This window comes from Kryptolebias marmoratus, linkage group LG20 (genome assembly GCF_001649575.2).
Source record: "Kryptolebias marmoratus isolate JLee-2015 linkage group LG20, ASM164957v2, whole genome shotgun sequence".
Taxonomy (NCBI): Eukaryota; Metazoa; Chordata; class Actinopteri; order Cyprinodontiformes; family Rivulidae; genus Kryptolebias; species Kryptolebias marmoratus.
The window spans coordinates 13,921,133-13,935,199 of NC_051449.1; the positions used below are offsets into that span (position 1 = coordinate 13,921,133).

A 14,067-nucleotide genomic window follows, 5' to 3' on the forward strand; every position below is an offset into this window, starting at 1 on the left:
AATTAAACGAAATAAACATTTGAAATATATGAGTTTGTATGTAATGTATGAATATAATATACAAGTTTCACTTTTTAAATGGAATTACTGAAATCAATCTACTTTTTCATGATATTCTAATTTTATGACCAGCACCTGTATAGTCAGTACTCACCCTCCTTTACCAAACCACAGTGAGTTGGAGGTTTCTCCTCGGGCCTATGGGGAAAGAGAAGGAAAACAGTGAGCAAAGAGTCGTTTTATGTTTGTCCCTGCAGTCTTATCTAGTCCTGATATACAGCAATATATGATATATGAATAAAACTGCACACTAGAATGAACCTCCTTTATCTTTCAATATTTCAGTTGTGTGTTACAGTAAAAGTGGAAATAAGACAAGTGGGTCACTACTGTAAAGTAACTATTGCATGTGTTTCACAAAGAAAGCTAATAAAGCCTCTCTTTATCATTTTTAATTAACATTTTTAAGCTGCACAAAAAGTGTGGCATATCGCCAACCTGCACGACAGCTTTAGTAAGATATAACAGGAGATACTGCTGTGAAAATGAATGAGCAAAGTGAAGGGGTCTGAGGTGTCTGCTCCTCAACCAGACGCATCTCCTCCTTTCTCTCAAGCAAGCATTCGGGCTGCACCTACCTGTCAGCATGCTCCAATGATGGCCGAGCAAAGTGCATGTGAGTGTCGCTATGGCAATGACATGAAACTGGAAAGAAAACAAAGTGGGTCGGCAAAAATAAACCAAAAAAAAACAAAACAGGGAAAAGCGGAAGCAAAAATGTACAAAAAACAGAAAGCAACACAACATACGACAACATAAACATCGAAGCAAGTGATTAATTCTCTGCACAACGGAATTTAAAGTATAATGAATAAACAAAATATGCGAGTGGAAACTGACCAAGCAAAATTAAATGTGTTCAACTGAATCAAGCAGTTTTGCCAAGCAAGTGTGGTGCCTCATCCAAACTAAAATAAAAGCTTGCTGCATGACAAGTAATCTTTTTTTTTTAAAGCTCAAAAAGGTATCAATTATAGAAGATGAGATGCTTCACGTCTGCTTTCTTGTGACTTGCAAAAACATTAAAATAGACCTTGAGAAGTTGCTGGATGTACTTGGTTTTCGCATCAATAATGCACAGCACATATATATTTCAAAGATTTGGTGGACACATTTTGAGTTTCTAAAGCTGGCATCTGTTTTAGATTACAGGTCGAAGCTAAATCTAACAGATTGATCGGCGCACGTACCTCTCTGAGCTGGTCCAGGACCTTGTTGTAGAGCCTCAGCCAGTTTTCTTTAGCTCTGACTGCTGGATCGACGGTCTCTTTTGGCTCCTCTGCTACTGGAGGACTGAAAGGAAATTACGCAATTTTTTAAACTAAATTTGCTAAAGTTTTTTATTTTATTTTAGGAACGGTGTTGAGGATTTGAGTTCAACCGATGCTCCTACCTCTCAGGTGGCATCTCTTTTTGCTCCTCTGGTGTCAGTGGTCTGATTTCTTCAAAATGCTCTTCGTTCTGCTCCACGGGAAGCGTTTCTTCATGCTGAGCAGGTGGCGTTCGGGCCTCTGTGTCCTTTAGCATTTCCTTTTCCGACCACAGCTCTTCCTCCTGCTGGGGAGCCTCATCCTCAAGCTCGACTGGCTGTGCGGTGGAGGGATCATTGACATGGGATTCGGGCGATGCAGAAGGTGGGATCTGCTGAGGTGGAAGCCCCGTGGCAGCGGAGGGTGGCTGGGAGGCCGAGTTAGCCATGGTGGCTGGGTGTGATGGAGGGACAGAGCTGGCAGCGGCGAACTGGTGCTGCTGAGATCCAGTTGATGCTGGAGGATGAGACTGGGCAGGCTGGGCAGTGGGAACAGAAGACAGGAACGTTGAAGCCAAGCCTGTGACTGCGGCTGTTAGAGGTTTGGCCATTGAGAAGAAGGAAGTAGCAGATGGGGCTGGCTGTGGCTGAGGTTGTGTTTGGGGCTGCGTTTGTTTTGGCGGCTGGGCTGCTTGTTGACCCGCTGGGGGCTGTGCTGCTGGTGCCACGCCGGTAGGATGAGTCTGGTTGGATGTCTGGTTGGGGGTTTTGGCAGGAGGCTGTTGGTGTATGGAGGGCTGTTTCTCCAGAGGAGCCCTGGAGTTGGGTACGTCGAGCACCGGTGGGGCAGTTGACGTGGGAGTAGGAGTGAATGGCGGCTCCAAGTCTTCACTGAGAGTCCCATCCAAATTGTACAAATCTTCATCGTCGTACATCATCTCCTCATCCTCATAGAGGCCCTCCTCCTCTCCCTCATACAGACCTCCATCATCTCCCTCATACAGAGCGACGTCTTCTCCTCCGTCTTTGCTGTAGCCGCCCTCATCACTGTATGTATGCGTCTCATCAGGATCCCAGTCTGGAGAGCCTTTGCTGTAGCTGACGGAGGAGTGGCAGGAATGGTAGGAGTCGTTCTCATCATAAGGGTCCCTCTCGCCGTACTCGCCACCGTAGTCTTCCTCGCTCAGCTGACTGCTGCATCTGCTGAGCTCTGCGGATGATGCATAGCTCCCTGTGGGACTGAAAAGAGGGAAACCAAAAGTCACAATACATAAATGTGAAATTAATTGTTTACCTTTTCTTTGTGAACTATAACGCCAAAAATGCTAATAGAGCGTTGTAGTGGAGCTGTATACGGCCTGCACACTTCGTACTCCACTGGACAGCCCCACTAAACACAATTTCTGCATGTCTCAGGGGCAGCCAAGAGTACTGCTGATGGCTAATCAATACAAAACAGTGGGAATACAAGAGTATCAGACAAGTAGCAAGAAACAGAGCAGAACAGAAAGGTGAGAGGTTTCTAGACAGCTGACAAAGAAAAAGAAATGGGTCTAAAAATAAGCCACAAACAGGGAAAGTGTATTTGTGCCTCTTGATGAATGGGGTTATTAAAAACCGAACAGAGGCACCAAGAGAAATGAGAACAGATGGGGGGGTGAGGTTGGGGAGATAGTGAAAACAGGAAGAAAGCTGCAAGCCTGGACACAAATGGGAGGGAGGAAAAGGTAAAGAGCGAGGGAACTGAGCGGATGAGATGGAGAGGAGTGGGTGGGGGTGTGAGGAGGTCGCCCTGTCAATACACTCACACAAGCAGCGAATCTTATGTGCCGTATTGACCATTAGACTGCCGGCTGAATTATTCATAGGGCAAGAGGTGGATGGATGCATATTTTCATTCCCTGTGTGAGGGAAATACATCAATGAATGCTGAGAAATCTAACAGTCCTGGAGAAAAACGAATGAGAGAGAAATAGCACCAGTCTTTATAAGACAAAGAAAATTTGTATATGCGCATGAGGCATGACAAAATTTAACTGAATGATTTCTTAACGTAACATTTTGGCCTGTCACAAAAAACACACATGTGGAAATAAATAACATATTTCATGAAGCTGCTTTGGTTGTAGGTTTAGCTGACTCACTGTCAATAAATTGCTGTTTTAGAAACAAACAAACAAAACAGCTATTGTTAATTTTCTTTTCCAGTGCTGAACGAAAAATACATCAATAGTATTTACATATTGTTGCAGGAGTCAGATGGTCTGTTCATTACTCAGGCAACAGTAGTTTAAATTAAATACACAGAGAGGGAACATGAAGGAAGTAAAATGACCAAACAGTAAAACTGATTTAAAAAAAAAATACATTTTTAAAATCTAACATTACCATTGACAAATCCTGATTACTATAAGCTCAATGTAAGGGTTCAAATTTAGCTTCAGAGCATTTATTTATAATATTGTTTTTATAAAATGTGATTATTGTAATTCTTTCTTTAACAGCCACACTTTGAGCTATTTTTCAAAAAAAAGAACCTCTTTCACAGGCTGCAGCTTAGATTAAAATGAAATCTAAATGTGATTTTGACAGCCGGCGGGACAAAAACAGGAGAGGACATCTTCGGCTCTGGAGAAAACACAATGTAGGTTTTTCGTAAATGAAACAAAGTTTTCAAAATAAAAAAGCAACAACCATTTTACTTTTCTTTTAACTCAAATATCAGTACCATATGACTTTAGCAATGTCTTTGTACTGGTTTTGTTTGCAGTCTTTTTGCACTTCCTCTATTAATCTCATCACACTTTATTCAAAATGAACTTGAATAAATGATGATCACAATTCTTTGCGTCTTGGTGCAGGTACACACCTGACGGTTCTCTGGTGGTGGTAGTCCAGGTCTTGGTTATTCCCGGAGCGTGGATAAGAGAAGCTTCTGGAGCTGCGGTGCTGTTGGCTGATGGGATACTGGTGGACGGAGGCGTTGGGCTGAGACGTGCTGTAGTAGGGAGGGGGAATGCTGTTACTGGTTTCGCTGCGATAATCGCTGTCTCTGTCGTCCACGGCACTATCTGGGTCCTCATCTGCACAGGAGCACACAAAGACAAGTGGTTTTCAGAAAAAAAAAAGTTTCAGACTTTATAAAATAAAAAGAAAGGAAAGAAAATATGAAGAAATGACAACAGCCACAACAAAACAAATCTTCCGTCTCGGTGTCTTCGATCTATCTGCTGTGGTCACGAAGGAGATGCTTTGCTTTTCTCTGGTGTTCACAGATCAACAAATTACCATCCCAGAGGGAAGTGCTGATAGACTTCAACTGTGTGAAGCAGTCAAAAGTGAAACAAGCCATCTATTAATCATCGTTCATAATCCATCATCGTTGTTTTCACTCTGCTAACAAACACGGCTGCTGCTCTGCTTCGTGCTCATCTGTCTGGTCGAGTAAAAAAAAATTAAAGACATCAAACTTTTTTTTTTAAAATGGCATCCATGTCCCTATATGTTTCACTCATTGTCACTTTTTCTTTCTTTGAGGCACTTATCAGCGCATCATCTATCATTACCCCCCACCCCCACCCCTGTCTCACTGTCCTTTTCCTCTCAGAGAACAGAGATGAGATGAATCGCTGCAGATGTGTGGGTGAGTCTGACAGGCACTTACATAACACCATTTGCTAAAAACAACAAGACGAAAGGCAACAGGCAGGGAGGATGGAGGCCTTTTTTTTTTTGGTTTGCATACGAATATTGCATGAAAAACTATTTTCTCGTGAATGTGTTTGAATCCACCACACATTCCATCCTTATTTAGAATGACAAAATGTTGCTGTTTGTTATTTTATTATCTCTGGGATTATCACAACTAATCTTGCTTTACCTTTATTAGGCCAGACAGATACACTGTAGGAAAACAGGCAGGATTATCTGCAGCCATCTAAACATCTACCGTATTTTCCGGACTGTAAGGCGCCCTTAAAAGCCTTCAATTTTCTCAAAAAAACAACAGTGTGCCTTATAATCCGGAGAGCCTTATATATGTAAGAAGTCGTAATGTTTTAGTACGACTTTGGTAAACTACAAAGCCGCACCGCTTGCAGCATTAAGGCTCAGTTATAGTTGCGCAGGGCTCATTGTGCGGACCTGAGCGAGTGTTGGAGGTGTTTATACTTGACGCTTACGTCGGTGCAGTAGTCTCCGAAAAGACGGGGCCGTGTTGTTTTGCTTAGTCTGCCATACATACGACAAAGGTTTGAAAATGGACCATTCATTGACAGCGTGTCTTATAATCCAGTGTGCCCTATAGTGCAGAAAATACGGTAAAATAAAAACATTAAACATTCTCCCTCTTCTCCTCGTTATGTTAAATGTTGAAGCAGCAGCTGATGTTTAACTTTAAAAGGAGTATAAAGGTAAAGCCTTTTGGAAATGTTTAAATATTCCTTAAAGTGTATGAGTAGTAAATGGCATGTACAACAGTTCCCTCAAAAGTGGACAAGTAAACATCTTCAAATTAGATAAACCCCTAAACATATCGTTTCATTTAAAATCTAATTTTAATCTAATATAATTGCAGAGCCTCCCCTCTAAAAACCCAAAGTGTAAATCTTCAAATACTGGACAGTACATGCAGCAGAGAATAATTTATTTGTACTTACTTTGCTGGTCTCCCCATAAACTCCAGTTACCTGCAGTGAAACAGAAGGGTGTCACTATTGATTACAAATCGCATTAGTGTTCAAACTCAAACATGCATTTCTGCCATCAGTACTTCAATATTCCCAGATGGAGGTAATGAATGGAAAGAGAGCAGGAAGGTTGTGTTAAGCCCCCCCAGTCTTTTCAGCTGGCCCAGACACTTGTCTCAGCAAGCTCTGCAGACTGGCCCATTAGTCGGAACACAGAGGCATCCTGGAGGCGCTCGTCACTGGACACCTGATAACATTATTGATCCCTTACAGTGCAGCAAACCGTGCCCATTTTCCCTCTAAGGCACAACAACCCACGTGTGGTAAAACATATAATGTACAAGTTGAGTTAAAGCAATCTAATTGCATCTCAACACCTTAATAGATAAGCGACTTGTTACTTACAGCACTGGGTTCCCGGTACACGGAGAGGGCGTTCCTGTTCCTCCTGGTATTGGTACTGCAAGTCGAGAGGAGCAGAGCTTTGAAAAATGCACACTGACGAGGAGCAGAAAGAGGTTCGCTGGTAATTACTGGGGAAAATTGAAACTGTGCAACGCCTAACATAGGAGGTGGAGAAAATGTTCGATTTTGTAACATACAGTGTACACTGTTCCCCAATTAATCACACCGGCTTGCTACTAAAAACCGCCAGAATATGCTGGGTATTAAATCAAACAGGATGACAGCTTACATCTTGGTCCCTCATGGCATTGAGCTGCTCCAGTTTTTTGGCCCAGTAGCGTGCCTCATCCTCGGGAATGTCTGAAAACAATCATCCAATCAAATCCAGGTGACAAAAACAGCCACAATGAAACTCCTCCAACTGAAGCACCAAAAATAATCCTGATCAAAACTAATAAAATTAAGAATAGTTTAAACAAAAACACTATGTGTAATTATAATATGACCCAGATCTGGGCCATTTTTAAACAACATATGAATACAACTGCAGATATCTTGGCCTGACCTGAATACAGTGAGATTTAAAACTGGATATTCACTTACAGCCATAAAGTCAAAGTCCTATAAACAGATATGACCCTCTAAAGGAGGAGTCAAGTGTACATTATTGATTACAGAAAGAGGATAACAATGATAAACAGCTACGATAACAGCACTCGTTTTGGTGGCTTTACAAACTCTATAACTTTAAAGTGGGTCAAGGTTATTAATCATAACCAAATTATTTGTCACTGTTTGCCGTGAAAAGATTCTGACGGATATGCTTTATCTGATTCAACTCCTCTTTGACTAATGGAGTGATTATTTCCTCACATTCAAGTGCACTCCAACCTCTCCCACCTATCGTCAGCTCTTGATTTTTCCTGAGGACGTAGCGACTTCTCACCTAGCGGCAGTTCGAAGCGCGTGTCGAGCAGCACCAGGTGTAGAGTGGGGTCTTTGGTGCCACAGATCTCATTATCAGTCATGATGACTTGGGAGTCCACCGTGAGCCACTCCCCTGGACCTTCCTGTGAACACGCACAGAGTTTTTCATGCAGCTGACACACAAACACTGACAGGGCGGCATGATGAAAACAAGGATCCACGATGCTGCTACTGCAAGTCCAGCTAAAAAGGAGTGCACGTGTATCACTTGAGCGTTAGAGGTGGATAGAGGCAAACCTCATTCGACTGTCGGATGCTGCGGAGGGGAATCCACACAGTGCCGACCATGGTGTCCCAGATTAACCCTTTGTTCCACACCTCTACTGTCAGACCCAGGTCCAGGCGGTTAATCTCACTACAAAGGCAGAAAATTACAAAGTGATTAAAGACAAGCAAACTTAATGATGGAAATACTTTAGAAAACAGGACAGAGTGGAACTTGTGTTTCCTGTGGATGAACTGTAAACGTTAAACAGATAAAAGCATCCAACAGTTCAGCATAAACCCAGATTATAAAATATTAATTTCAAGGTCTAGATTCTTCCCCTCAGCAGCACAAATGCGGAAAGCAACTAAAAACAATTCTTATGTGCTTAAACAGTTTTGAATTACTTCAATTACAGGAAGTATTTACAGCACCAGAAGTCCTCTACTTTTCACTTTCACTGCGTTCATTAACAGCTTTATGATCAATGAGAAAATTTTACAACATTTATGGTAAAACTAGCTTTTGTTTTCGAATCAGTGTTAGTGGGAATTGAACCAGCTTTTTTGGGGAGCTGTGGCTCAGTGGTTAGAGCAGTTGTCTTCCAACAAGACAGCTGGAGGTTCGATTCCACCAACATACCACATGTCAAAGTGTCATCGAGCAACACACTGACCCCCTCATTGCCTCTGATGTGCCCAATCAGTGTAAGAATGTGATCTAAAGCACTGATTAGACTCTATAGAATGATTTATTCAGGTTAGCTTTGTAGAGATGTATTAGAGTGCTGTATGGATGTGTGTGGATGGGTAAATGAGGGCATATATTACGTTGTTAAACGCTTTCCCTGATTGGCTAGAAAGGCTCTATATAAATATAGTAAGTTTACTCTTTTGGGTTTTAGTTTGCTAAAACAATATTAATCAGGACCACAACTCAAATGTATTTGAGATGCTAACAGCAACAACTGTGATTTTTTTTTTTGATGTAGTTTAGTTCATATTGATATGCAAATATAAATAATAATTTTTTTAAACTACAAACAGGTTTGTGTGTGAGAACTTTTTCTTTCTTCTCTTCACTTGTATTCATATCCAGAAGAAAGCTCAAATACATTTGATGTTCCTGTAAATAAATCTCTATATCCAGTATTTCATTAAAGCTCCACCTGCTGCACCTACAGCAGAAAAAAGCAGTTTACACAGTGATTATTCACTGGTAATAGTGTACAGATATAGATAACTTACAGTGAGAGGGCCCAGTTTCTTTAGTATATTTTGCTGCAAATGCTGTACTTTCAAATAAACGTGCTTTTTCATGCAGAACGTATACATGTGATGTTACATTCATTACATTTTTAGTGATAATTTGCTAGTATTGATAAAGCAAAAGACAAGAGCCCTTCTTGATTCTGAGGTACAGTGAATGCAGCGTGACCTGAGGATGAAGATGGAGGAAACGAAGGCAGCGGGCTTGGTTTATTCTACCCTGTGACGGTCTACAAATCTAAACCGTTGAGTTACGTCGTTAAACCTAAGTGACCCCAAATAAAACGCCATATTAGCTTTAGGTTACTTGTGCCACTAGATACTGTCTGACTCATAATATATGAATTATAAATGATTTCAATGGTACTTTCGGTTTTAAATTTAGGCGGTCGTTGCACATCGAACCAAATAAAAAGCAGGTCTTTTTGAAAGCAAAGCTAAGTGTACGGTATCTAGCATAAAGGACGTACAAGACAGCGGGACAGAGGAAAGAAAAGAAGAAAAGGGAGTGATGAGTAAAGAGAGGGAGTAGAGGCACGTGGTGAAAGCAGCGGAGGAGGTGATTGTATTGCATGCCTGGAGGGAGAATAAGGCAACTTTAATTAAGAAATAGCAGGAGTGGATTTCCCATCTCGACGTTACTCCTTTTAACATCAATGTGTGTTTGATTGAAGGCAGTCACCGAAGGGGCAGAGTCGTTTCGCTGCAGTCTGAAAAAAAAGGACATGAGGCGCTTTCTGTAGACCCAACATTACATAACACAGCTCCACTGATGCAACCCCAGTACAATGCTCAACGCCTCCGAACACCATCCAGATGCACAGGACTCCGCATTAATCCTGCCTGCTGCAGCCCACATGCTAAATGATTCTCACCAGTTATCGCCCATATGCTGCTACGCTGTCAACAGCCCTCTGAATCACTCTGCAAGCCAAATAGTTTGTGTTGCGCAATCTTAGCAACTGCACTAATATATCATTCAATATTCATAGAAATATCAGCTACAAGGGTCCAGTCTGAAAGGGCGAAATGATTGAAAATCATCTACTGGTGAGGAGGGAAAAAAAAGAGAGGAAGTGGAAGGAGTGAAACTGAGGGGTGATGGGGTAAGTATAAAATGGGGGAGAGGACGAGGGGAGGCTGAGGAGATGAAGATCAAGGAGACGTTTTAGAGGGAGTGACAGAGGAAAGGAAAGAAGTGATGGGAGGGAGCCAAGGCTAAGGATGAGGAGGAGAGGGGCAGAAGATAAAAAAGGAGCATAAGAAGGGAAGCAGAGAGGAAGGGCTATGTGAAACAATACAGGAGGGGGAAAAAAGAGCACTTAGGACAAAGGAGTGAAAAAAAATGGGAGGAGAGGGAGGAAAGTCAATAGATTTTTTTTTTTCAAAAAAGCGTTCAAGCATCAGTGGAAAGAAAAGAGGAAAGTGTGATGGATGAATGGGAGGAGGCTGCAGAGGAAGGTGTGAGCTTTGTTAGAAGATAAAGAAAGACTCACAACATGAAGTCTTGTTCCCAGCAGGGCAAGTTGCCCCTGACAGTGATGGTTGTGCTCTTCACATTTTGGACCTTTAGAGTCACATAGGTGTTGAACTTTTCTGTGATTTAAAATGAAAAAGAGAGAAAAATCAGGACTAATGGGGGAAAAAAATCTGGAGAAATCAGCAGAGCGTAGCCTCTCTAAGAAGTATGTGCTGTTAATATACCTGCTCTTATTATTTCCAGGTCTTACCTTGGGGTCCATCCAGCTTGGCTTTCTTCACTGTGGAAACACAGAGAGGAACATGGTGACACACAGGAACGCCATCTGTTTTCACACTTACGCACCCTCTGTTGTACTCTCTTGGGACCCTCTTCTGTACTCTAGAAGAGGACAACGGAACCAGGCTGGAAATATCACGAAACGGCAGTCAAAGGCAAACTGAAACTAAAGCGCTGTGTAGCATAAAAGCTAATAAACAGTCATATTTTTTCCAGTCCCCACAAAAACTATATGAACACGGGCTGAGCAAAGCAAGTAGATTTACAGATTTAGACTAGAAGTGCTCTGCCTCATTTGCCTCAGTGTTTCTGTAAGTTTGCACCAGTTACGGCTGTAAAACTCAAAACCATTTCGTGCATTTAAAACATGGATATCATATGATATAGAGTTGTGCAAACATGTTGATTTTATTCAATTAGCTTTTCCATTCCTCCAGACTGATGGAAACTGTACTTATAGCGAACCTAATTCTTCAGTATTTCATGTAGGATGGAAATTGTTTGGAATATGTTTGGGAATGTCTCTTATTCGAGCATTCAAAGAGGAAAACTCCCTCCTCTGCGAAGGCATGCATTTCAAGCCCAGGCTTCCTCTCTGCAGCAGTTTTTACCAGCTTTGATGTAACTGACACATACATTTTTAATGCTCGTCTTCCCACTACTCTCCACCACACACACACACACTCAACAGGACCCACGCATCACACTGCAGATGTGTACACGCCACACTTACAAATCTGACATGTCAAATAAGCCTTTTTTTTTCCTCTTGGCTCTTTAGAAAGACGGCTCGTCTCACAATTTCCTCCAAACGCGTTCCACACCAAAGTAAACCCCACGAAATGAAAAAGCACGACTGGCTTGAGTCAGCAAGGCTCTCTGGGTTCGTTTCTCAAACCCTTCGCTCTGTACCTTTCACGTTGCGCGCACAAACTCAAGCTAAACCCGCAGGTTTTCGTCGTGCCATTACATCAGCGGGCTCGCTCTGATGTAGCGCACCTGTAGCAAAGGATAAAATTATATAAACCTTTCAGCCTCAGCCACCTTGAGTCTGAGCATGTGTACAAAAAAAATATATACAAATGGGACTCCTTGAAGTAATGCATATCACCCGCCGCGTTTCACCCCAGAGTTTTAGCCTAAGATCAGCTTTTTCAGCCACTGCAACATCATATTTTAGCTCAATATCTGTGAAACTGAGTGAATCATAGTCATCCTTGTGTTTTCTGAGAACAGCTGGCTCTGGCAGCCATCTTGAATTGGACAGGCTCTTAAGGTTAATCAGTTGTAGCTGTACATCCAATGATTGCTTCCTGAATGTTTCATTAAAATCTGCTCAGTGGTTCATGAGATATTTTGGCAACGGGCAATTACCAAATAATCAGATATTAACTAAAAAATAAGATTAACTATACAGCTGTTAGAAGTGTTGAGGCAAATCAAATCAAATCTGAGCTTGCTTCCGCTTCCTTTTTGCCTACACTTAAACAGAGAATTATAACAGCACGCAGGGAAGGATCAATAAAATAAGAAATTGGATTTTCAGTGGCAGACGGCTGAAACCTAAAGTTAGCACAACATCGTGAATCTCTCTGACGGGATGAGTTACGGCGAGGAATACAACAAGCACCCATAAAACGACAAAAATGATCAGAAATCCAGAAAAAGCCACAGAAACAGCAATGAACGCTTCCTCCACACGAACAGCAAGTTTCGGCTACTTGTGTCAGAGCGGCTGGCCTGGATTCAGAAAAAAAAAAGAGGTCAAATATATATCTCATTAAATGACTTGACAGGGAGTCTAAATGTGCGTGTTTGTTTTGTTATTTAATTAGATTTTACTGGAACGGATCTGACATGCTCAGAGTAAATCCTGCCCCGGCAGTTTCATTCAGGAATTGCCTCTGACACAGCAGAGTCTGACTTATGGGAACAGAGCCGATTGCCAAGAAAAGAGACTCGACAGGGGAAAAATCAGGCAGACCCTTCAGCTCGAGCTGTCAGGGAATATTAACCAGGGAGGGGCTGAGCCCACTTCAGCCATGTCATGACCAAATGAGAGGCGACTGGATTCGGACGGACTGCGTCTGAGGGGACACGACGAGCTCTGCCGGTGGTCCACGCACTGACAGGGACGCCGGTTTTCTTTCTCTCCTTCTGACCAGATCAGGACAATGACAACCGGACCTCAAAGTAGGAGAAGGGCAGAAAGTTTTTCCAAAGTTATTACGTGTCAGAAAAAAGAACTGCTTTGCTGGCAGATGCGGCAAAGAAACGCCGCCTGTTCAAGAAGTACTGTAGAGGCCAGAAATAGCTCGAGTCAGGTACGCATGAATGATGTAACGGGAACAGAAAGAGGGCGCTCCGCCAAGCCTAGTAGTCTGCAGCACCGGCAGCCACAGCCAGCGTTTATGAATGAATGACTCTCAGGGTCTTAATGACATCTGGGACTGACTCAGAGCAGGGGCAGTCAATGGGTGGAGCTGGCAGGACGAGGATGAGGAGGGATAGCGTTTGTCATCAGCTGAATGCAGAAAAAGGGACTTTAAAAGCTTCCCGAGTTACCTTTTGCACTCACGTTGTAACTATGCTGAGAAAAACGTGCACATACAGATCGCGTCTGCAAGCTCCAATTAGTCAAAGGTCGAACAGATCGACGACAAAAGCAAATGTAGTAAACACTTTGAAGTTTAACCTAATCCAAGAGACAAAACTCTTTGAATATTCAAGCTAAAAACTAATCGGAGGAGCTCTCTAGGACACTTGTGGTGATGAAAGGCCTCTCTCCCAGGTGTCTTCTTGCCACTGGGGGAATCGAGGAAGCGATTCCCATTCGGCAGAGGTCAAACCCATTTCTGTTCAGCGTGAACATCATTTCCACCTCGTCCTCTCCTACCCAAGTCTAAAAAGTCTGCCCTGAAACAAACAAACAAAAAAAAACAATTAAGATGAAAATTCTTTTGGAAACTCTTTAGAGCTCATTTACGACTCACGAGTGACAGAAGAGGGGCGTTGCGTTCTCATCGAACGGATCTGTTCGAAAGCAACGCAGAGGACTTTCCTTTAGAGTGGCTTCGATGAGCACGCTTGGCCTTTACCTGACATAAACACCTGACAACTGATCTGTAAATCGAGACAACAATGTAATCAAGGTGTCGGTTTCTGTTGATTTTGTTTTAGGTGTGGGCTGGTTTAAAATCCAGTCTCTGCTCGTCTCAAACTGAGGACCCAAGTGTTGCTGATTCAGTTTCAAGAAAATCCTGGAAGACGCATGCTCGGTGAGATGCGTGGAGAGGGTCTCCCTTGTTTTAGGCGGGTCTTTTTTGGTTTATTTTTTATTCAGCTCGACTGTGATGCTGTGGCATCACTTCCAAGTGCAATCCCAGCAGATGCTTATTCATCCTACGCTGAGAGGCGACAGTGACAGCATCAAGTGCTGTCACGGG

The 14,067-nt window shown here is 42.6% G+C and overlaps 1 protein-coding gene across 2 annotated transcripts in view; it reads right to left on the reverse strand.

Annotated features, from left to right (window-relative positions):
• Positions 1-10,618, reverse strand: part of LOC108239455 (protein unc-13 homolog A-like) — a 27,897-nt gene extending 17,279 nt beyond the window's left edge. The window contains exons 1-11 of one of the 2 annotated variants that reach the window (XM_037982103.1): positions 10,593-10,618; positions 10,359-10,458; positions 7,627-7,744; positions 7,349-7,472; positions 6,692-6,762; positions 6,403-6,457; positions 5,968-5,997; positions 4,179-4,392; positions 1,454-2,548; positions 1,251-1,353; positions 155-198 (exon numbers count right to left, since the gene is read on the reverse strand). In XM_037982103.1, coding sequence (XP_037838031.1) covers positions 155-198; positions 1,251-1,353; positions 1,454-2,548; positions 4,179-4,392; positions 5,968-5,997; positions 6,403-6,457; positions 6,692-6,762; positions 7,349-7,472; positions 7,627-7,744; positions 10,359-10,363 — 1,859 coding nt within the window. In that variant the 5' untranslated portion in view covers positions 10,364-10,458; positions 10,593-10,618. The other variant, XM_037982102.1, reaches the window with a different exon arrangement.
• Between the last annotated feature and the right edge of the window lie 3,449 nt (positions 10,619-14,067).